This window comes from Ixodes scapularis, unplaced genomic scaffold, assembly GCF_016920785.2.
Source record: "Ixodes scapularis isolate PalLabHiFi unplaced genomic scaffold, ASM1692078v2 PGA_scaffold3__209_contigs__length_174095766, whole genome shotgun sequence".
Taxonomy (NCBI): Eukaryota; Metazoa; Arthropoda; class Arachnida; order Ixodida; family Ixodidae; genus Ixodes; species Ixodes scapularis.
This window is the reverse complement of record NW_024609868.1, coordinates 33,540,553-33,564,884: the sequence shown is the minus strand read 5'-3', so window position 1 is coordinate 33,564,884 and position 24,332 is coordinate 33,540,553. Positions and strand designations below refer to the sequence as shown.

Genomic DNA, 24,332 nt, shown 5'->3' with positions numbered 1-24,332 from the left:
TCCATATACAAAGGAAAACGCACATATATGTTATTTTCTTCTGATTAGGGTTAAAATGCCGCAAAGAGGGAAATCGCAATTTACCATAGGATTTATCAGCTGAACTTTCTTGGCGACGGGGATGGGTCTCTTGCCCTTAGGACGGAATATGTAGGCACCGGAAGCCCTGTACTCGAACTTGGAGTTGTTGCCCTTCATTCCTTCGTACCAGTAGAACGACTGTCGGACGTTGATCTTTGTAGAGTTCCAAGTCATGGCCGTCAGTAATCCCGTTTTGCAGTTGATGGTAACGGAAACTGTCTGTAGTAACAAAGATCAAAATTGATTAACAGAAATTAAACCTCAATCAGACGTTGCAATGGTGAGTCAGATATCCTTTAAACCTACGAACTTTAATGACATCATATTTTTTAGCTGCAGTTTTGACAATCAATTAAATTATTTGAAATGTAACGCATTCACCTCTTAACTTTCCGTGTTTTTTTTTTCTTTTTTTTTTTAAGTGTGTGTGGAGCATGTTTGCTGCGTAAACTTTACGTTATTGCACTGAAGCTTTTTAAGGAGATCAAATACCGGGCTCTAAATGATTGCGTGATTACTAAGCAATTATGTACTGTAAAATTACTATTTGTTTAGTAGCGCCATCTCTTGGCTTTCAGTTTTAATGGTCGAATGGGGTAGTGAAAAAAATGAAACAACTTTATATATCAGGAATGATTGTAAAAGACTTTTTCTTCAAGGTTGAGCATTCACGTGCACATCCCCACGTACACAGCGTGATCGTCTAAGCAATAAGCATCTACAGATGGTGATGACTTATGCGGTTCGTATTGCCGCGCGCAGGGCTGAGAAAGCAACGCTCGGTCACGGACCTCCAGAAAGTTCCCATTTATTCATGTAGCGCACGTAACTTCTATTATTTATATCCACGTATCTTCTGCTTTTGTTTTCTAGAAAGTGCGTGTTCATTCTCGTCCCGATCACGCGACGCTCGAGCCGCTTTCGCCGAATCTTCGAGATAGCGACGCACTCTAGATAAGAGGCCGCCCGCGACCTTGTCGAGTCAGTCTCGCCCTAGCGCTCGATTCTGCTGACACGCCGACTTCGACGCCCGCGACGCTCTGCTTTCTTCTGTTTCCTTCTTTATTTTTTTGGCACAAGTTCGCCACATTAAACGTTTATTTATTTCTGTTTATTTCCTGTTTTTTGTTTGGTCACCACCCGTGACAGTATATATTAAAATGTTAAGTGTAGAGTGCCATTTCATCGCTTTTACGCTGATAAATAAATAAACAACTAACTGGATGTCCAGTTGTCACACTCGCCAATAATGATTACTTATTTATACATAAGTTCACGCCTGAAAGCGTTGCGCGCAAATAATTGTTTCTAAGCACCATACAAATAACAAAATTACTGGCTTTTCATGCAACACATAATACGACATAAATAACGAGACTCATAATGCCAACATGAAAAACAGTCTAACACTATGAAAGTTCAGAGGAAAATATTTTAATAGACCTATCTCACCAAGCATTTAGTGCATGCGTGAGGCCGCCATAACTTTAGTTCAGAGAAGGCAGGTGACAGTGTACGAGACTGTTCGTGCCGTCTCGTGTGCTACAAGCGCAAAGCTCCAGCGAGGTTGTCGGATGTTTAGAAAGACTATAAGGTTCCCGCGATGCATTGCGCCAGCGGTGGCGTAGTCTAACTGGCTGGTGAGATCGGTCTATTGATCGGTAGCAATTTATGCCAGCAACATTACTGCTACCGCCCGCAACTCTACAAACAAAAAAACAAAAAACACGAGAAGCTAAAACATTCAGTCCCAGCTTAAATTAATAATAAATTTGTACGTACTTTCCCGCTTAAAACCATTTCTTTTGTACCAGGTGTTGTACATGTATTTTCTCGCCTTGGGTTGTAAGAGTCTGGAAAAGTAGGCAAGTTCAATTTCCCCCGCGCTATCAATGGTAAGTAAAAAAAAAATAAAATAAAAGCCATCAACAGTTGGTGTGCATGATCAGAATACTGTCTAACGAAACCATACTTGGGGACAACCGTTTCTGGCAACAAAGTCAAGAAAGTCAAAGCTACGGACGCCCGCACCTACGGGTAGCATGAGCGCCGATCAAATCCTTGCCCGCAAGGTGTTCACCTCTGAAATGCCAAAACAACTGGTCTCTGAGTACACATTCTAACGCTTTTTTTCACTTTACACGGAATTCAGTTGGTTTGAAGACATAAAGAACCAGAAAAAAAAAACAAAAAAAAAACGGCACAGACGACGACGCGTAGTTTCAAGTTAAAAGATGCGCGCCCTCGTGTTTGTTTTTAGGTAAGCTTTCTCTTAAGAAATCAATCTTTTCAGGTTTTTGTAACGAAGACAATACATTAGGGTGTACTGGTCCCCTTTAATGACTTCAATTAACCGTGACTAAAATAGCATATAGGCACCGCGCGGTTGCGCCACTACGAAAAGCGCAAGTTTGTTTGCTTCTTTTTGCGCAGGGTTCCCGCGCAGGGTTCCCGCGGGTCGCGGCGACGTCAGAACGCCCAGCTCTGATTGGCTCGATTGGAAGGACAGAGGGTAGACCTCAAGGCAGCAAGGCTTGAGCTCTACCCGCTATTTTTCCAATCAGAGCCAATCAGAGCTCGCTCCTCTGACGTCAGCGCAACGCTTGCGCAAGAAGCAGGAGAACTTGCGCTCCGGGGCACATGCGAAGACCCTCTACTTCACGCGAATCGGGTTCCTGCGTACGCGCGGTGCCTATAACTCGTGACCTCCTGTTGGAACTGCACGTTCGCCCACACCTCATGATTACACGTTTGTAAGCAGCGTGTTGGTCCATATACACAATAGTCACGGGTGTGTACTTTTATCAAAATAATAACCGCAAGGGTGAAATATTAAAAATAAGAACCGAAACAAAATTTTGTCTTTTAAACCTCACTGATCTCTAAAAGGCTACGACACGTATTGATTATCTGAACTCCCAAAATACTCAATTGCACGCTTGTGATCTGAAAACAACAACAACAGGGGTCAAGACTGATTTTGTCAATACAGTTTTCCTAAAAAAAGGAATGCGAGCTGCGACTCCGATCAGTAAACGTTTTCAGCTAATGATATCTTGTCAGAAACATGAGGCGTACATTCCTCCAGTGAGCACACATTCGCCTTTGTAAAGTTGTGCTGTCTAGCGCCAATATTTATCTTTGGAGGAAATTCAATCTGTTGTGGGAGGTGATTGCACAAGTCAAATCTTTTCAAAATTCCGTCAGGCAACATTGGCGGCCGCCATTGCTCGGACGCGAAGCGCGTGATTGGATCCGAGTACTAGCCAAACGCTGACGCAGCGCTCGGGTCCAATACACGCTCCGAGTATGTGATGAAGCAGTGGCGGACAGGCGTTGGCACAGACTTTTGGGAAGGGTCTATTGTAGGTCTAAAATGCGAGAAATTGAGAGACAAGCGAGGGGACGAGAGCGCGCAGAGACGTCAGGACACCGACCTCTGGTCGGAATGGTTAGTGAATAGACGCCATGGCCTTCGTCTCCGCTGCGCTCGTCGAACGCGTCAGAATGCCAAACACCGGCGTCCGGCGCTCGTGTTGGAACACGTGCGAAGCGTGAGTGGGGACAAATGCAGATAAGTTGGCGACTAACCATTCCAACCAGAGCTCGGTGTTCCGGCGCGCACTCCCGTCTCCTGCTGTCCGTCAATTCCTTGCCGTACAACTTACCCCTCGCTTCTTTGTAGAGCGCAGCTTTAAGGTGCCCTTTTCCAGGTTTCGCGGCGTCGGCGTAACCGCGCTAGATTTAGCGGGAAAATTGACGTCACGTGACCTCAATACCGATTCAATTCCTCACTAAATTTAGCGGGGAAATTAAATTGGTGTTGAGGTCACGTGGATTAAATTTTTCAGCTAAATTTAGCGTGGAAACTGGGAGGAGGGGAGGGTATGTAGGAGGAGGAAGGGAGGGTATGGAGCAGAAGAGGAGGAGGAGACGGAGGGGAAAGGAGGAGGAGGAAGGGAGGAGAGGGTACGGAGAAGGAGGAGGGACGTACGCTTACCCTTCGTACGCTTCCCTCCGGATTACAGAGATTTGTAAACGCCTTTCATTTTTTTTTTACCTGAACCACCACGTCCTTGATTGGTTAGAAAAAATGTTTCGAAACCAACAGGTGGCAAGGTAGCCCTAAACACGAGTTCGTACGCAGCTTTGCTCGTTCTGCCGGGAATCTCAGTAACTCCGCGAGGAATGTCAAAGACCTAAAATAGAAGAGAGTAAATAAAACAGTGTTATAATTTCTTTAATATAATGTTATTTCAGTCAAAAGCGTAATTATATTTCTTCGGTATTACGTATCGAGCAACATTTATGCGGAAATAAAAATATTACAAATCTACGGTCAGTTTTCGGCATAAACCCTCCAACATTATCACAAAAAAAAATTTTTTTTTTCGGCGACCGAAGTTATTTTTTGAAATACGACTCATTTAAGGCCTTTTTTTTTCCAACAAAAAAGTGCAGACGATTAGTATCCGATATGACTGCTTGTGGGCAGTGTCTTTTTTATTTTTTTAAATGTAATGAAACTATACCAGTTATGGGTTATTTTGGTCTTCTGAATGTTAGAACTTCGTACAAGGACAACGGTGAGAAATTACAAAGAGATTTCAGTCCACTTGTCTCGAAGCGCTTATAGGAGGTATTCACTGGACGCCATATTTGTGGGTGCTGTTTAGAGCGCATGCTCAGAACGAGCTCACATTAATAGCCTGCTAAGACCGGCAACCTTAATGGTGCTAAATGCACGCTCCAAAAGGACTGCGGAAGCTCGCCGTCAGCACGCGCTCAGCAGCAGTGCACACGGATATGGCCGCCAGTGAATACGCCCTATACTCTGTTTCACCTTATAATGTACCGCAGGAAAGGCTTCAAGCGCGAGCTCCTTCATCAGGGCACATCTCGGCGGCACAAGCTCTCGTGCGCTAAGAGTAGCTCCCAACGCTATGAGCTCGCGCTTCTAGCCTTGTCTGCGGTACAACATAAGGTGAAACGGAGTATAGTGGACGCGAAGTTTCTCATTGATAGACCCTTTCAGGAATTCAGTCTGGCCACTTTGAGGACTATCATCATCTCAAAAATGCTATAATAATGGCGGCCTTCTGTTACTGATGAAGGAAGAAGTTGGAGATGCTCCTAAGCAGATGATTCGAGGCCTCTACACTCGAGACGTTATTGCCACGTCAATCAGGAAGTGGATGCAAGAGCTGAGTAAGCGTTCATTTCTAACTCGGGCCCAGTCAATCTGTTAGTAGCACACGCTGGGCTTCAAAGCCCATTAATGAATAAAGCTTTATCAAGACGTCTGTGTAAGTTGGCGCTTCGTTGTGACTGGTTTCATCTTTTTCGCCATCGACACTGAAAGAGATTGAAAAAGAACTGTACAGTGAAGCGCGCATTCTCGTTTATTGTTGACTTGCGAAAGTGACGGTGCCCATAAAATACTGCAGACCACAGGTTCATTGCCGCCATTAGTACGGTAAAAGTTAAATTGCCATTTGAGTCCCCAGATGGCACTGAATTCCGGAAAGGGTCTATTGTTTGAACAGTAACGAAGTTTTACTTCTGTTGCCGTCTATGTACTGTGGCACATTTTGGGGCTTCATTCGTGCACGCACACGTGTTCAGGAAGATCTTACTTACCTGAGAAGGTACTTTGTATCCAGTTCTATCAAGTATCGCGTGCGACGCCGAAGTGACAGGAATGCGCAAGTAGGAGGTCACAGGCTTGGCTTGAGGATTATAAAGTAACATGGCGACCTGCAATTAACGGAGATATTAGGCTGCAGCCCGCCGACAAAGTGCAATCTCAAGTCAAGAACTTCGCAGCCTTGGCGATTGGTTTCCATTTCAAAACTGCAAACGTTGGACGCACAGCTTGTATGTCTCTCCCAATATGATCGCTCACTGTCATTTAGACCTTAAATCTAAATTAATAGACGGCACTTAAAAAAGAGAAACACAAACGAGGGTGCAAACTAGATGGCACACGGTAAACATGGTGAATTTGCATGAGAACGGGTTTTTCTAAAGGATGATAAAAGACATAAAATTAAAATTATATAATTATATTATCTATAGGACTGGGATATCTTAGTGGTAAAGGGGAACAGCGAGAAAAGTAGTTAAAAAAGTTGTAAAAAATTTTAGGGTCAAGTTAATTCAACACACCGGAAACGCGTAAGCTCAAACAAAGACTGAAACAAGGAACGGGGCATCGACAAGTACTTGCCGGTGTCCCCTTTTATGGGCAAGTCTCTGTTTGCGCTTTCATGGTTAATGAGCAATGGAGCATTATGTACCAACTACAAAAACAACAAATCTTGTTAAACTAGTTGGGCGCCGTAAATGCTGGCGACGCAGACTTACAGTGGAAGCATTTTCCGTAGCAGAGCAGGAACTGATATTCAGTGTGTGGCAAAACGTGAACCACGGAACGCTGCTGCCAGACTGAAGAGGAAGGATTCGCTGCAGTGCCGAGTTCAAGTATTTCTGCAAGAAAGTGAAGAGGTTGTATGTCAAGTAAATGCAATAAAGTTTTTTTTTTTTTTTTTATGTCCGGACTCTTACCTCGGATGATTGAAGTCCGATAGATATGTGCTTGACATAATTACTGGCAACGGCTTGCTTGGCAGTACCACTGAAAAATTGAACACATATTATTTTTCCAATTAAATGACAATACGACAGTATAACGTTTCACATAAAAAACACACACTTAAGACTGCTTACGTGTAGGAATGCGAAGGCATTCCTACACGCAGCGCATTCCTACAAGCAGCGCGCCACGTCTTCCTTTTTCACAGGGCGCTGCGGCGGTGACGTCATACTCCCCCACTGCGCAGGCGCGGCGCCCGCGTCGGCTCCCCGGCTTCCGTGACGATGCTTTTGCGTTGCTGTGATTTTCTTTGTGTTTTATATCTGAGGCGTGTCTGCTTTGACCTTGAGCGCCCCCCGCCTGCTTCCGTGATGAAGCATCCGCGTAGCTGTGCTTTTCGCCAACAGGACTTTAAGGGCCGTTTCGCTCAGCCAATGGGAATAGAGGTGCCGTTTTTCGCTGCTGCAGACAACGCCGGCTTCGCTCTTTGGGATGGTTAATGCTTTTACATTAAAAATATAAACGCATGTCACGATTCAGTGCTCCAGCCTGTTGGCTGGAGTACTGGAAAATCAAAATAGCCTTCTTTTTTTCTATAAAAATGTAAAGCAACAGTACAGCATTCCAAATAGAAAGCTGTAAAATTAGGTTACGATGTTTGAAGGAGTATTACACCTGCACGAATCAGAGAATTATGTTTTTTTTTTCTTTTATCAACCAGAACCTTTATCATTTTTGCTACATCAGCAGGTTATCAATCTACTTCCCGGAAGCCGGCGCAAAATAATGGAAGGCTACCTCGTCGTAGTTCCCGTGTGCACGGAGCCACACCGATCAGCGGTAAATCCCGGAGCAAAACTTTCATTGGTATTATTTTTTTTACTTTTGTGTGTATGTGTTTTACTACCCTGTAACCTAAGCATAGATTAAGCAGTGCATGTCAAGGCCGACGAGAACCGGGGAAAGATTCTTGAGGACGTCATAATCATCTGTTCGTTTGTTTTATTTTTTTATTTGTTAGTTTATTTCCTTCTTTCTACTTGCATGTCCGTAAACAGCCTTTCTATTTGAGTGAGCTCACACTTCCACGTGGCTACTGTCCTATCTCTTTATAAAGACAACCGACTGTATTATCAGCGTAAAAACTTGTATCCGCATGTTTCAGTGAGGTTCGAATCCCAATTCGAAGAAACAATTGTGTTGTTTCTCTATACCCCAATTTGATGCTCACAGAAATGTACACACACATAAGCTTGTTTCATATAAATTTCAAGTTGCGTAAATAAGTAAATTTGTTTCTTGTTTACCTATTCTTTCGTACATCTAAAATTCTAATTTTAGCTAAACCCTTTGTACCCTATATTGAAAAATATATGGCACTATGAAGAATTTGATCGTACTCATGATTCAGCTGATATCTGTTTGTACACATTTTTGCAGTGTGACCTTTTAGCAACTTAATTATGGTTTCCTCGTCTGAATAGTATGTTATTTAATTCATTTCATATATTATTGACGCCCAGCTTGCCTTGACGTCCGTTCGTTATACTAGCTTAAATTTAGAACACCTATAAAACCCTTCTTTGTTTCTGTATCTTTTTTTCCAGCAAAGTGTAAGGTATGGTTTAATTTTTTTTTCTGACGGGACGAAGGCCATTTAGTCATTTGCTACCTGCTTTCGGCGTGCTATGCAAGGCCCTAGTTGCTGTCGAGCAGTAAAATTTGCCTTTCGCATTGTTCTAGCAAACAGTGTAGTGCCGCTGGGAAAATGCTTACTATTTCGAGACAAAATTTGATGGCGTGTTAAAAAAGTCATACCTAGTTAATAAATAAAATAAAAAAGCGCATGTAGATACATAGTTTTAATTTCTGTGACTCGAAATCCTTGATACCAGATCCCCAACAACTATTGTGCGACGCACAAGGGTTTTTGTCTCCTATGCAAACTTCACCACCATCTAGTAAAATGCAAGCGAAACAGCGACCTTTTCAGAATGCCGCCTAAGCTTTTCGGGATCTCGGAGGCAAGGGCCTAAGTGAAAAGGTTTGTCAGCGTGCCAACAGATGCTGCTGAGTTCCTTGTATTTTATGAGGTGCTTAGGCGTTACGAACGATTTGTTACGCCAGCACAGTGAGCACTGCCAATAACATATTAGACGCAGTTAATTGCAGGAAAACATGAAACTATGTTTTCCAATCGGAATGTTCAGATACGCTGCAAAAAGGGAAATAAAGCTTCAAGAGTTCAGGGAAGTGTTTGGTTATTTTGGGTCTCCATCGTCAACGAAGATGTCGGTAAAAATTAAAAAAAAAATTTAATGATAGATTTACACCTACGTAATTGCGTCGTGATGCTGTCCGACCGCCAGTGCTTTTCCTGTTTAAGAGAAAAATAAGTGGAACCATCCAATGAAGGTCTCCGCAGCCAAACACCGAAGATATCTGTTTTTTATATCCTGGAAAATTTGATATTCGCTTACTCAGAACATCCAGATCTTTATCGGCCACAGCCTTTGGTCCAGCCGCAACACCCAGTTGCTTTTCCGCCTGGAAGGTAATGCACCGTCATTCGTTTAGAACATCCTGCATTAGTTCAAAAGTGGCAGATATAATTAACACAACAAAAGCCTCAAAATGTATGAGTATTGAATCTGACGTACGATGAATAGCCCCAGGCCTTTTTTATTTCAACGTACTAAGAATGAACTGGCATGTTCGTGGACACTCGCTGAACCAGTCGTTGGCTTTTGGCGAACTGATTTCCAACGGCAGTCTCATACGAATCGAAATGGGTTAGCTGACTCATGACAGGCTATTAATTGGTCTCGCTTCTAGAACAACTTCACTTTCTACTCAGTGGAGGGGGTGAATGAAGTGCCATAACTAGACGAACTAATGGAGTTTATATCCGAAGAACTATGAGGCTCAAAAATAAGAGTATGCAATTAGTATTTGTGATATGCTCCGTATGAAAATTGTCAAAAATCTTCAGACTATGATCAAAGAAGGAAAGACGAACAAAACAAAAATAACGTGCTCCTGGCCATTAAGGTTTTTCAGGATCTGCAAAAAAAATTGTTGCAGATACTGAACTAACTTCAACCATTGAGCGCGAAGAGCTAAAATGTTACAGGCTAGCTGGCGCAAAGTAAGAACGGCAGATCTAACTGCGCACACCCCCCCCCCCCCCACAAAAAAAAAGAAAAAAAAGAGGGGCAGTTTTGTGTCAATTTACAGTCACAGCTGGGTGATTCCACGTCAGTTCATGCAATGATGGTCCGGGTCATATTTTAGATATTCTTGTTAAAAATATATATGAAAGCCATGTTCTTGGGAGGAACATTCAGCTAGATATGAACGCCGTAACAATTTTTTTCGCTGAGATATCAAATAGAGAAGCTTGAGGCGTGGAAATTGAGAAGATTTCACAATGCTACTTTGCACAGTCGTCATTTCCTTATCGAACCTTTCACGGCACTATAACTTTTTTAATAGGTTTTACAAAGGCTATACAACACATACATAAAAAATTAAAAATATCCTTAAAATATTTCAATGCAAACAAAAATATCAAACATGGCACAAAAACGCGTTTTAGAGACATATTCACAATTTTTTTGCAAATAAACCATCTTTCATAATACTTCACAAAACATATCAAAATGCGCGTATTTAAATATTCTTTACGAATATATAACGATAATATGCCCACCCTTAAACATATTTTTGTTATCAACGCGGAAATTCGGCTGATTTCTCAAGATGTGGCAAGATTGGGCGTCGATATTTAAAAAACTCCATCTTTTATTTTCTTTAAACTCCCCTTGGCACTTTGCAGTGACTTGAACTAACCTGTGATGGCAAAAGATTGAGTAACATATGACCTCCAAGCGGGAAAAGCTACGACAAACCTTCACTCGGAGCGAGCCGACGTCTTCGTCATAGCGGCTTTGCCGCACAGCTCCAAACGTTTGGGCGTTAGTTATGGCATGTATTTTATATTATTAAAATTCTTTTTTTATACGCGGTGAGTATTAGTGACGTGAAAAGGAACTTTGAGCTGGAATACCATTAATTAGCTTACAATTCACAGGAATAAAACGGCCCCACTCTGCAAATTCGCTACCTATGCATCATACATAAGCTTAAAACTCTCAGTTGCGCGAATGGCCATGTATACATCTGGCCTCTCGACATATGATGACTTTCACAGATGAGTTTCCTGGATTCCTTTGACAGGTCTTACGGTGGTCCACTTTGCTTGCTTCACCGCACGAAACTCTCGAACTCGAAGACAGTTGTGAGCACTGCGCAGAGTGGTTTGACGCGTTTTGCGAAATGCTGAAGGCATGTAGTTCCCACCAGGAACGCAAGCGATTGTACGTGCTTCTGCCACCAATCATCCTGAAGAGAACAATATTGCGTTTGGTGTCGGGTGTGACTGCCTACATGATTGATCAAACATGAAAACTGAAGCGCAAAGGTGGTGTTTGGGCAACCCCTGATCCCTACATGGGGAAAAAGGCGAATGCCGAAGACGTGGGGGTTGCAATTGAGTACTACACACGCGACGACCTCGCATGCTCTGTTCAAAGCCCCGACAAAAAGGACGTCGTCAAAGCCATGATCAACGACATGTTCAAAGTCGTAAAACGGTTTATGACCCGCTCTATTAAGGAAGCTTACCAGCTGTTTAGGAAGGACCATCCCCATCCCGAACTAGGCATCTCCAAATTTTATTCCTTACGACCAAAATGGGTAAAAAAAAAAAGTCCCGAGAACGAGGTGTGCGCATGCATATATTGCGTCAATTTTCAGTTGCTTTTAACGGCAATAACAAATGCCCCAAAGAAGACATTTACTGAAGACGACCTCAAGCGCATCTACCTCTCCTGCGCTCCACAGAACGACTGCTTTCTGCGCCGTTGCGAAAAGTGCCCAAAAATGCAGAGCATCTCGCTGCAGTCGCTTCATCTCGACGAAGATGAAGAGATCTGTTTCGCGTTATGGGACGCTCGCGAACTCGTCAAAAAGGTTATGGACACCTCTGCCTTCCTGCGGCAATAGGAGAGCGAAAAGTATATGAGGCATTCTTACATCCTTGACCTTGAACGAAGCCTGATACATGACACAAAAACCGCCTTACCACCCAAGGCAGTGATGTTCCACTTCGATTTTGCGGAAAAATGGACAGCACTCTTTCCAACCGAAGTGCAGAGTTTTCATTGAAAAAAAACTCAAGTGTCTCTCTCCACCAGTGTGGTTACGTCCACGCAAGGCACGCAAAGCTTTGCCGTTGTCACCGATGGTACACGACACATGACACAGCTCACGCTCTTCTAGCCACATAGGCCATAAAAGAGTATGTTAATGTTCATTTCCCAGTCTTTTCTGAACTAATTTTTGTATCAGACGGAGCGGCGGCGCATTTCAAGAATCGCTTCCAATTCCACGAATTGTCTCGGAAGCCGCACTCTTCGGCAATATGGATCTTTTCAGCCACTGGACACGGAGAAAGCGCTTGTGATGAAGTAGGTGGAAGAACCAACGCTCACCAAGTTGAGATCTTCGCTCAACTCAACGATTGCCACCGCTAAAGACTTTGTGGAAGTGCTACGTAAAAAAGTAACAAATGTCTGCATGTTCCACCTGTCTGTGGAACGGGTTCGAGAGTTTCGTGCGGTAAAGCAAGCAGAGTGGACCACCATAAAACCTGTGAGAGGAATCCAGGCTTCTCATCTGTGGAAGTCATCATATGCCGAGAGGCCGGATGTATACATGGCCACTCGCATAACTGAGAGTTTTAAGCTTATCTATGCATAGTTAGCGAATTCGCACAGTGGCGCCGTTTTGTTCCTGTGAATTGTAAGCTAATTAATGGTATTCCAGCTCAAAGTCCATTTTCGCGTCACTAATACTCAGCCCTTATGAAAAAAAGAAGTTTAATAATATAAAATACATGCCATAACTAACGCTCAAAACGTTTGGTGCTGTGCGGCAAAGCCGCTATGACGAAGACGTCGGCTCGCTCCGAGTGAAGGTTTGTCGTAGCTTTTCCCGCTTGGAGGTCATATGTTACTCAATCTTTTGCCATCACTGGTTAGTTCAAGTCACTGCAAAGTGCCAAGCGGAGTTTAAAGAAAATAAAAGATGGAGTTTTTTAAATATCGACGCCCAATCTTGCCACATTTTGAGAAATCAGCCGAATTCCCGCGTTGATAACAAAAATATGTTTAAGGGTGGGCATATTATCTTTATATATTCGTAAAGAATATTTAAATACGCGCATTTTGATATGTTTTGTGAAGTATTATGAAAGATGGTTTATTTGCAAAAAAATTGTGAATATGTCTCTAAAACGCGTTTTTGTGCCATGTTTGATATTTTTGTTTGCATTGAAATATTTTAAGGATATTTTTAATTTTTTATGTATGTGTTGTATAACCTTTCTAAAACCTATTAAAAAGTTATGGTGCCGTGAAAGGTTCGATAAGGAAATGACGACTGTGCAAAGTAGCATTGTGAAATCTTCTCAATTTCCACGCCTCAAGCTTCTTTATTTTATATCTCAGCGAAAAAAATTGTTACGGCGTTCATATCTAGCTGAATGTTCCTCCCAAAAACATGGCCTTCATATATATTTTTAACAAAAATATCTAAAATATGACCCGGACCATCATTGCATGAATTGACGTGGAATCACCCAGCTATAGCTGCGAGACGTCATGGCGAAGTCGTTGGCTCAGTTGGTTTTCGTTCTCACGAGTATACACCTTACAGTTCTCTCTGCGACGAACGGCGGAGCGCGTCGGCGTCGCCGGCAGCGCGTTTTTCAGTGTCTCACAGAAAGCGCGACTCTATTCGCGACTCCAATTCACTATAGGTGGCGCCACTCATTTTCCGAAATGGCGGTTATAGTGACGGTCGGAGATGTGGCCGAACGCCGAGACACCCGCGTCTGCCGCAGAGCCGTATATAGAGAGAGTTTGGCCATTCAATGGGAAGTATAGGACGTAAAGGAGGAAATGCCATTGGCCGAAAGCGGGTTGGGCGTGTTCCAGGGCGTCTTCATAAATTCGAATGTGGCCAACCAGAAGCCGGAAATATTACCCTGGCGGTGGTCGCGAGAAACGAAATTAATAAGTGCGTCGGAGTAACCTCTCGGTGACTGATAACATGGTGCACGTGATATTCCAATCGCCTTCATTCAAAATCATGGCGGAAGAGGGCGACTAGCGGAACGATCGACATAATCCGTACGCCGGGCGCCGAGGGTTGGAAATCTGCCGTCCGAGTGGTCACACTCTGTCCGAGCAAAAGAGTTCGAGTAGCACATTCGTTTCTTCCATCTTTTTTTATGATCACATCGAAACATCACGTGCACCATATCTAGAGTGCAGGTGATGATTCGATTTAACACACACAAGTTTCGATTTAACATTTAACACATACGCGTTTCTCGCTATACCGCTAGGGCATTCTTTTCGGCTTCTGGTTGTCCAACAGAGCATGCCAAGCCCTCTATCTGCGTCTGGTGCACGCCCTAAGCTGTGGTCTGCCGCTGATAAGGCTGAACCCTTTTAATTGGGTGGCAGCTTGCACCACCAAGTCCAAGCTTTTGATTTTGACAATTAATAATAATGCCTTTATTTTCCATCCGAGCGATGTGGGAGGTTGGGGAAAAAAGCTGAATAAATCAGCGTGATGAGCTCCCTCCTCCCCAGAAATTATACAATGTAGAAAACTAAAACAAAAAGGCAGACAGTACAGCACATAGCGCGGAAACACTCTGTACAAATCATACCAACAAGCGTTTTTTTGCTTTTTTTATGAGACTGGCTATAAACACTTTACAATCATAACACTTCGATACCCATAACTTCATACTCGTGTTAGAAAAGAAAAACTTCAAATTTTTTTTTGATGTAGATTCTAGTTGTATGTCGCAATTATGACAGAAATTGAGCAATCCTGGGAGTTTGCGTTGCATCATTTGCTCCCCATAACTCGTTCTACACGAATAAATGTTCCATATGTCAATGCTACGTGCGGGATATGTGATTGTTCTTTTACATAAACAAGCTAACTGAGTAAGAAGATTCGTGTTGTTTTTTGCTTCCTGTCTTTAGGTTATACTTAAACGAAATGCATACATGTTATGAATGTTCATTATGCCATGTTTTCGAAAAAGCGGTGCAAAAGGGTGATCATACGGAACGTTATCTGTATTTCTTAGCATTATCTTCTGAAGTAAATGTCATCAAAATATTTTGCTTTTGCATCTCTTATCTCTTTTGTTAGTTTGTTGCGATATCGTTCGAACGTTTTCAGCAAGTCACGACCACGCGTTTTCAAGAACTTTTGATACAATCTATATTTTACTTGAATTTTGTCCAACAACTCTGGGGTGATCAAAGGTTTCCGGGGTTTTTTTTTTTTTGACAACCGGAGGAGTTTATAAAGAAAACATTCTCTATACAATTTTTAAAACTTAGCTAAAAATATATCATAGGCACGATCTGCGTCCTTTTCTTGAAGTATGTCACTCCAATCAAGGGAGAGCACTTTTTGCCTGAAAGTGTTTAAGTTGTTCAATGAAATATCTTGAAAATATACTGACTCAGCTCCTTTCCCGTTTAGCGCATTTTTTTCTTAAACAAAAATTGATACCGTGGTGGTCGCTTACGTCTATACTTATTACTCCTGCCAAGAAATGAGGCTGTGTAGGTTAGTTATAAACAGATCAAGCAAAGTAGAACATGTAGGAGTAAATCGGGTAGGTGAGGGGATCACGTTCATACATCCGAGTTGTTGTACAGGCTGTTAAAGGTTTCTTTTTGCACGGGTGTCTGCAAGCATGTTAATATTAAAATCACCGCCCATAATCAAGTTGTATTTAGTTCCAGTTGCAAAACTCAAAATTGGCTCAAGAAAATAAAAAAAAAAGATTTGAAGTTTCCCCTGTGGAGGCCATTACACAATGGCTACCACGTTTCGATCTGTGCACAAAGAAAGAATTTTATATTCTTGGTTTACACACGACTAATTAGACAGTATTTTGCATGAAAACTTCTGTTTTACTATCAAAGAGATAACTGCGATTAAATTTGAAATTAATTAACTAATTATTTCAAATTTTCTGGAATTAAATAGTTCAAAATTAAACCAAAGTAACTGCGATTAAATTTGGAATTAATTAGGAATTACTAAGAATTTTCTATCGTGACGTCACAACAACTGTGGCCATCTAGCGGGCACTACCCGAGACTTATACTGACGCTTGTTCCACAAAAACCGTGTAACAAAGTGGATTGCTAATAGCTTGGTGGTAACGCGCTTGCTTCACAACGGGCCCAGGTTCAATTCCCGAGAGCGGCAGGCAATTTTTTTTTCAAGCAGTTGGAAATAGTGTGGCGACTACTACAACAAAAGGAACGTCAATTCCAGTGCTGGGAAGAGCCCGTAACAGCTGTCGCTGTAAAATATCTCTCATCTTGATCAATGTTCGATGCGCCAGGGTGCACTGGACATCAGGCAGGGCTTTGCATTCGTGGGTGTGAACCTCCAACTAGAAAACATGATGCTGAATGCGCTTCACCCTCCCCACAAAGATCGAGAAACGATGCGTTTCCACACTGAGAGCCGTGATAACGCCGTTTCTCTCATGAATTAGAGGTGAAACATGTCGTTCTTATGTTACAATGACAAACAGCAGTACTTGTTCTCTTGTGGGAGGGGGCGGGTGTAGAGTCTTTTTCTAAAGTGTGGTTACTCACACACCAAGGACTTAGGAAACAAAACACCACTTTCGTTGCATCGAACGGCGACGTCGCCTACCTGAAACAGATTGTTGGTGTAGCGATCCAGATACTTGAACGCAGGTCGACTGGTGAAGTAGCCGGTCCAGTAGGAGTGGGGATCGCTGGCGTATGGGAAGAAGTCGTCGTGCTTCACCGACCACGTCGTGTTCGCCTCGTACAGCGACTTGAGATAGCACGAGGGCGTCGAGTAAAGAAGGTTCACATTGGTAGCTGAAGACTGAAAAGAAAAATCCAAACGTTGCTGATTACAGTTAGGGCTTATGGCAAAGTGCAAAAACATATAAGGTGTCGAGTTGGACAAATTAAACCTGTTGCATATAGACGATAGTGTTTTATAATGTCGAGTTCTATCCTTGAATTTGAAACAGGAGTGAGGACAATTGATCCGAATGAGATTTCTCATACAATATGGCGTCGGACTATATCTTCAGTATCTTCCGGTGCTGTGCTGTGCTCTACAGTACGAGTACAATCACTCCATATGCAGGGTGTTGTATATATAATTGGTCTAGCAGCTAGCAGCAGCGAATTGAAGGACGTCACAATTTCTCACTCGAAAAATTCCTGCAATAATTTGCAACGGGTCAGTTTCTTTCGTCTCAAGCAATCCCAGTTGCTCGTGCGAAAACGTGGCGCCCTGGTTTACTTGGACAACAGCACTTTGGTAACTGCCGACTTCCTAGCTATAAACGAGAAGTAAACACTCTATGATGTTGTGAGCTGATGTTTAGCTGCTGGCGCAATCTCAAAATAGCTGACACGAACTGAAAATCAGCAACTTTTGTGTACGCTTGGCTCATTCGTGTGATTTTGATCATGCTTAGTGGTCCTTATTCCTATTACGCAAAAACAGTCAGTCGTTTTCTTTAACGAGTCCAAATTACGAGGCACACGGCTTTACGAGCCATTAGTTACCTATTGCGATCGTAGTTGCTATGGGATCACAACGGATGCAACAAGGCGTACGTATTTCTCGAGGCAATCTACTTGGGCATTGTCTACGCTCAAAAGACGTGACCTCGTCTCCGAGGGAGTGGCGAAGGCCCATATTATGAAGGCGAACGATTGGTTGGCAGGAAAGAGTGCCCGGCATTGAGGCTTATAGTTTTTCTTGCGTTTTTGGTAGCCCCTTCATCTGCGGCGAAGGCAAGTTTTCCTACACAAACTATAATCAATCTTCTCGAAACTTGGCAAACAACGAAGGATACTGTCCTAGTGAACCTATCAGCGGGTCGGAGCGACACATGTGATTATATTCGACCTTTCTGGTTACGCGCAGCGCTGTTAAAGCTACGGGAGAAAGAGAGAGAGGAAAGCTACTTTTGTATGAATTTCGAGTGATGGGCTAATCTATACTCGTTTTCACCTCAAGAGCCGTAGTAAAAAATGAAAGAAGTTTACAAAACTAGGTAATGCAAAATTATGGCGCAGCTCTTGAGGAGGAGGACGGGAGGGTACGGAGGGGAGGGTATGCCCCTCCTCTTCCTCTGTACCCTCTCCTCCTCCCCTCCTCGTCTCCTCCTCCTCCATCCCCTCCTCCTTCAATTCAGTTTTCCCGCAAAATTTAGCGTTGAAAATGAGGTCACATGACTTGGTATCACGTCACCAATGAACACATTCAGTTTCTCTGCTAGATTTAGCGGGAAAATTGGCGTCACGTAACTTCAACACCAATTCAATTCCCCGCTAACAATTCGTGTTGAGGTCAGGTGACGTCAATTTTCACGCTAAATCTAGTGGAGAAACTGAATTTATCCGCTAAATCTAGCGGAGAAACTGAATTTCCCTGCTATATTTAGCAGGGAGTTAAATTGGTGTTGAGGTCACGCGACGTCAATTTTCTCGATAAATTTAGCGCGGTTACGCCAACGTCAACGGCGACGCCGACGGAGACGCTGACGGCGACGTCGACGCCGCTCATCCCGAAAACGAGCGCCTAAGCGCTGCGCTCTAAAAAAATGTCCAGGTCCTCGCGGGGCATGACCAATTTCTCCTTTTATGTAGATAATTAAGATACTTGTAGATGCATTTTAGACTGAATATATGTTGTGTTATCAAGACGTAGATGTTTCAAACGCCAAACGCATCGCTTCTTCCTCCGACAACTAAATCTTGCAAAAACTACTTCGCGCGCTGTATGAACAATGTGCGAAAACATCCTCTTTTCTTTGGGTGAAAGCGAGTATGGGGGAAGAAAAGTGATGTTTGGAACTCACAAAAAAGGGTCCATGGGTGAGAAGGAAGTTTCTCCCACCCCTCTTCTCCAACTGTTTGGGTTACGCTCTCGGCCCTGTACCTTTAATAAGGGCTGTCCCGTGTTTCACTTCCGTCACGCCGATTGGCTCGAAGCAGCCGTAACGTTTGCTCTTGGGCCAAGTTATGTTAAAGCCAAGTATAGACGTGACAAAAATAAGCGACAACAAAAACTTAACCGTCTAGTTCCGTCTTTCTTTGACGAGATTTCGCAAGTGCTAGGTACAAGGCCGGATATAACTTGATGGCTTTAGGCGCCGGCCAAGTGTGTCTGCCGCCTTTCCTCATTCAATAACGCAGGACACGTATCAATTACGAAGCAACCAATGGCGGTGCAGCCGCCGGAAAACTGCTCATCAAGGTTGTTATTTCGTATGTTTTCTTCGTGCTTACTCTACCGCAGAAGAACATATCAAATCACAAGTTACTGGCTAGTGGCGGTAAGTCAAAAACAAGTCGCACAAGTTGAACAAGTGGTCATACTTGCAGTAAGACGTGCCTCCCGCAGACTTGTGAATGCAGCTTTGTTCGAAGTATTGCTTACTCTGCTCTAGTGTGGGTTGGAAAACGGCGAAGCCTACGACCCCGTCGAGATAGGAACAGTGTTAGAGTGAGGTGTGTGACAACTCGTATAACATGGGTGCCGTTCCTCCTGGGGGATACTTCATGTCGACACCAGTGTGTTTTATCGTCATGAGCGGAGACGAGCGGTTGCAATGCAGATGATCACACTCAAAGGGAAATGTATAAACAAGGGTTGGGGAGAAATTATCTAGAAAACTATAGGGCTATACAAATACTGGGATACAGGACCAAGACTACTAAACTACTGATACTGAAGTAGAATACTAAAAAGGGCATAGCAATGTGTATCAGGAATAAACTTGAATATGAAAAAAAAGTATTTTGAAATACAGATACAGGAATACATTTTGTTGTAAGAAAAACACAGGTACTGAAACGTTTTTGTTTTCTTCTAAAATGCCTATTTTTGATGTTATTATACTTCGCAGAACTGGTTGTGCGCCCGCTAATGTATGCGAAAATACTAAAGAAGTATATATGATCCACAGAATTCTAAACAATTATATGAATTGTTTTTTAAATCAACAAACGATAACTCACTGCAAGATTGAACCGGAATTTCGACGTCGGCATTTTTGCATTCGAAATAAATGTCTCGCAAAAGTAACATATTACATTTTGCGTAGTGATAAGGGGCGTGAGCAGTAGTTTTTTAATGGGTTGAAAAACTCTTCCTACTAGAGTTGGAGCTCTGTTTTTTGGGGAATTATCATCCAATCATGAGTAAACATCACGGGGAATTCTAGATCAACTTTGTGTGCTCACAAATAACTTCGAGATATTACCACGTCCTTGTCCAATCTGGACGCCTCTTTCAGAGAAATCTTATGACGTTACAGCGGAATAAAATGGAGTTCTCTTATATACATTGGTTAGACGTGCCGTCGGTGTCTGCAATTTTCGAAATCTTCAAGAATAGTCGACGTTGAAGTCAAGGGGAACATTTCTTATATTTGCAGAATAGAAAAGGGGGTCAGCATTGTCGGGGACAAGTTTGCGCAATAACAAAAACTTAGTGTACCCTAAACACCCCTCTCCCCCTTAAGACAAAAAAAAAAGAGAAGAAAAATGTCAACTTGAACTTTTGCTTGGAAGGCAACGATTCTATAAAAAAAATTGTAACGAGATACACTGGCCCCTGAAATATCGTGATACCAGGAATACTCCTGAAATTGTATTTTATTAAAGAAAATCAAAATACAGTAGAAAAAGTGCATTGAGATACAGAAATATAAATACAAAATGCATTTCTGAAATACGGTCGCGGTCATAGGTGCCGACTACGGAAGGGGTTTAGGGGCCCAAGCCTTACCCCGGAAATTTCACAAAAGGGACAAAGCGCCCCCCTCCCCCGTTCGTTCCCACATAATGAGCTCCTCGGGAAAGAAAGTACTGTAAAAGAGTAGATTGCTGTTCTCGTTGGTTGTTGGGCGACATGACTAAAAACAACACCGAGGACAGACGAGTCCGTTCTGTGTGCTCCTTCTCTTTTTGTCCCGTTATTTCGCTCTATTTTTCAAGCAGGTACCCTAATTTCGGGGACTTCGGAATGGGGCGCACGGGGTAAGGAAGAAGGAGGGGGGGGGGGGGGTAGGACCCCCCTCCCTTTTTCGTGAAATTCTAATCTTTCCGCCTAGGATCGAGGTACTTTTCTGTCGCGATACTGCTCATCCTTGGTATGAACCACCCTTCAGGCTTCCAGGGGGTTCTCTTTGAATTTGATGAAAATCAAGCCCAACGATGTAGACATCTGTAGGGGTGCCATCTCCTGGTGGTTATAACAAACGCATGACACGACTTGTGTGCTGTTTTCGCCACGTCAAGGAAAGGAGGAAAAAGGGGTATTTCTTGCGACAAAAAAAAATATTAGTTTCTTTTTTTTGGCACAACAAAGAATACGTTGAGAACAAAAAACTCTTTTTTTATATAGTTTTTGTTCAGCGCATGGTCAGAACAGTTTATCTTATTATAGAATCTCCGTAGTCACCGCGTCCGAAGCTTAAAAAAGGCAGGACGTGACGTGATTATATCGCTCCGGAGCTAATGCGAGTGCGGCATAAGCTGATAGAAACGCTGATGAAGTAATCAGAAAAAAATTACGACAAAATACCAAACCCGGTGGCCGACTATAATATGGGCTTCAAGTATATGCAGTTTTTGAAAGAAGAAATTAAAACAACCTATACAATATTTTAGAACTTTTAAATGTTTTATACTTATATAGAGCAGCCAAGCGTCCCGTGTCAATCAATGCTTCGAAGTCGCGTGAAAACTACGCGAGTATGTTCACCCTACTTTAGAAAAGCGGCAAGCTGAAGAAAAGGTAATTCTAACTTACGTTTTGGTTTGCGTATTTGATCAACTTGTCCAGGTTGATGAACCAGTGAGGAGGACTCTGGTAGTTGAAATCGTTTCCCATGGTCACCGGCATGTTGTTGGTTTTGTAGAAGTTTTGCTAAGAAAACAAGATAGATTGGAGGCACTACCTCACGGACGCACGTGTGCGAGTTAATACACGTGTGCGCGCTCCAAATTTCTCATAAAACCCAGCTCGTTCTTTTTAATGGTTGGTTCTAAAGAGCATATAGAGTTAAGTATGAAAGTTAGCTAGTTAACGTAAGGTCAATGGCTGTCGCAGGAGGAATAAAATATATTTTATGAAAAGTACTACAAATATTTTTGCGATCAACCTCGAACAGATAATTTTATTTGTCTGCTTGGTGTTGTATTTGGTTACCTGCTCACGCACGTAGGCCATGAAATCTGCAAGTCTCGAAGGAACGTTGTACTCGTCGCTCTCGGGGTCGTCCTAAAAAGAAATCATTGGCGAAAGAAAACATGGATTGTTAGCGACAGCTGGTTGAAGGGAATGATTAAACGCAAGCTGGTAATAGGGAACCGTTCTAAACTAGGGCGTCATCGTGAGATAATTTCGACTTTCCGGTAAAATTCTGCTGCTACATGTTTCGGATCTTGCCAGGTTTCTAATGGCCCCATTATAATTTTAAAGATCAGGCACAAGGGGTTTTATATTACCAAGTAAAAGCCTTACTTCTCTTTGGTGTTTTTTTTTTTTTTTGTAGGAAGGTTTTGTAATAACGTCTTGGAAGTGGTATACATGATCGTGTTTTTACATATAAAAACAACAAAATTAAACTCGAGGAGAAAAGGAGAAATATATCAGTCTCATAAACATTTTTTTTGCGTCTGTGAAAAAAAAAATAGTGCGGGTATAGCAGAACGCGTACCTGGTCCCCGCTTTCCGAAAGTAAAGAGAACGTTCTGACAGCGAGTTACCCAAATCTAGGAAAATCGTTGCATGGTCCCTTTAAACTTTAAGGCTTTACCACAATCGGCTCGTCGTCGCAGTGCACATCGAAGCAAAATCCTTTTGGGGGGCTGTAGACGCTCGGAAGAATGCCAGTGAAGATGTCAGCACTTTTCCCTGAAATACGGACACGGTTAGCGCAGGTTAGGTCAAAGATTTAAGAGTCTCACAATCAACTAGAAAGCCGCCGGTGAAATGTGCAATAAACGCGAGAGCGCATTGCAGATTTCTCAGAGTTAGTTTCCTCCGTCTGGGGTTTCTATCAAAAAGGTATACCAGTCACCTGCCTTATACAATAGTGACTTCTAATTACTACAGAGAGATACACCTGTTCAAGTAAACACTGCAGTGCGAGCGTGATACAAAAGTTTCGAGGCAGCGGGCACATGTCTCATGAAGGCGAATTTTATAATAATAATATTATTACCGCAAATTTTCAAATGTCGGTAGTAAAGATTAAGTATTTCTGTAGATAATGTAATATTATATTAGAGCCCTATAAGATACTGTAAACGACTAAAGTTTCGCAAGGACCTAATTTTCGTGAATTTCGCGATACGCCTACAATTCGCGAAAAATAGGTCCCTCGAGCAATTCCGTTAAAGTGTAAGCACATTAGAATATATATTGAGATCCCACCGCGTCGCGAAAATTAAAACCCGAGAATTATTCCAAAACTTCAGCTTTTACCTAAATCGCGAAATATTGAGCCCGCGAAAAATAAGTCCTTCACGGTATAGGTTTCTAACTCCAATCTTTGGCACCGAAGGCATCCAAACATCCTTACAAAAGAAACAAAAAAAAAAAAATAACTTTTTAAACGTAAATTGAAGCGGTTGTGCATTTGAGGAAAAACATTTCAATCGTCTTCATTTGGCATCCAGGATCACGAATATCGAGGTCATTCTGTTCTTTTTTTATTTAGTGCACGCAGGGTGCAGAAATTAATTTTCAAAGTATTACTGAAGCCCCTCCTTCATGAGGCATGACGTCATAAAAGGCGCTTTCATAGTAACCGATCTCACGCATCTTCAGCGCCTATCGAAGCTATGCACGCAAACGCTTGCTATTCGAAGAAAAAAAAGGTCAGAAAGAGACGTTACGACTTGTTTCAGTGCCGGGGAAAATACCTGGCTAGCTTGCAATTGCACGCGCTGCGCACGCGAGCGACACTCGCTTGGGTGCCAAAATACCCGAGTATGACGTCACGACTGGTTGCAGGCTTTTCGTTTTTTTTTTTTTTTGCATATAGTTACACCTTTGGGGAAAACAAACATGATATTCAGATTCACGGTATTAAAATACGCCAGAATTCCCCTCTAACTCGTTTTCTTTTCAAGAACTGTTTCAGCTTCCCTTTAAGTCTTGCTGTCCTCGTCGAACTACTTATAACACATATTTATTTGCCGTTTATCCGAAACATATGTGTTTAGTCCTTTATGAAGAACTGACACTCGAATATAATAGCACCAAACCTCTGACTTTTGCAGAGAGATCTTTAAGTCCTGTAAGCTGAAGGCGACCAACTGACCGCCAAGATACGCTTACGTATTTATATTATTAACGCTCGCGTTCTGCTAATAATCTACTAGGACCGCGCAGTGCACACTATAAGTCAGGATGATGTTCACTGCTTAACTATAGCGGACAAAAGTACACAAGGTAACGT

At 42.6% G+C, this 24,332-nt stretch overlaps 1 protein-coding gene across 1 annotated transcript in view; it reads right to left on the bottom strand.

Moving 5' to 3' along the window:
* LOC115315715 (lysosomal alpha-mannosidase) overlaps positions 1-24,332 on the bottom strand; it is a 52,817-nt gene that overhangs the window by 15,061 nt on the left and 13,424 nt on the right. The window contains exons 6-17 of the mRNA XM_029975011.3: positions 22,683-22,780; positions 22,073-22,144; positions 21,674-21,790; positions 16,514-16,714; positions 9,157-9,223; positions 9,014-9,053; positions 6,649-6,718; positions 6,448-6,570; positions 5,722-5,838; positions 4,142-4,280; positions 1,864-1,934; positions 85-300 (exon numbers count right to left, since the gene is read on the bottom strand). Of these exons, the coding sequence (XP_029830871.2) occupies positions 85-300; positions 1,864-1,934; positions 4,142-4,280; positions 5,722-5,838; positions 6,448-6,570; positions 6,649-6,718; positions 9,014-9,053; positions 9,157-9,223; positions 16,514-16,714; positions 21,674-21,790; positions 22,073-22,144; positions 22,683-22,780 (1,331 nt within the window). The remainder of the gene's footprint in view (positions 1-84; positions 301-1,863; positions 1,935-4,141; positions 4,281-5,721; positions 5,839-6,447; positions 6,571-6,648; positions 6,719-9,013; positions 9,054-9,156; positions 9,224-16,513; positions 16,715-21,673; positions 21,791-22,072; positions 22,145-22,682; positions 22,781-24,332) is intronic.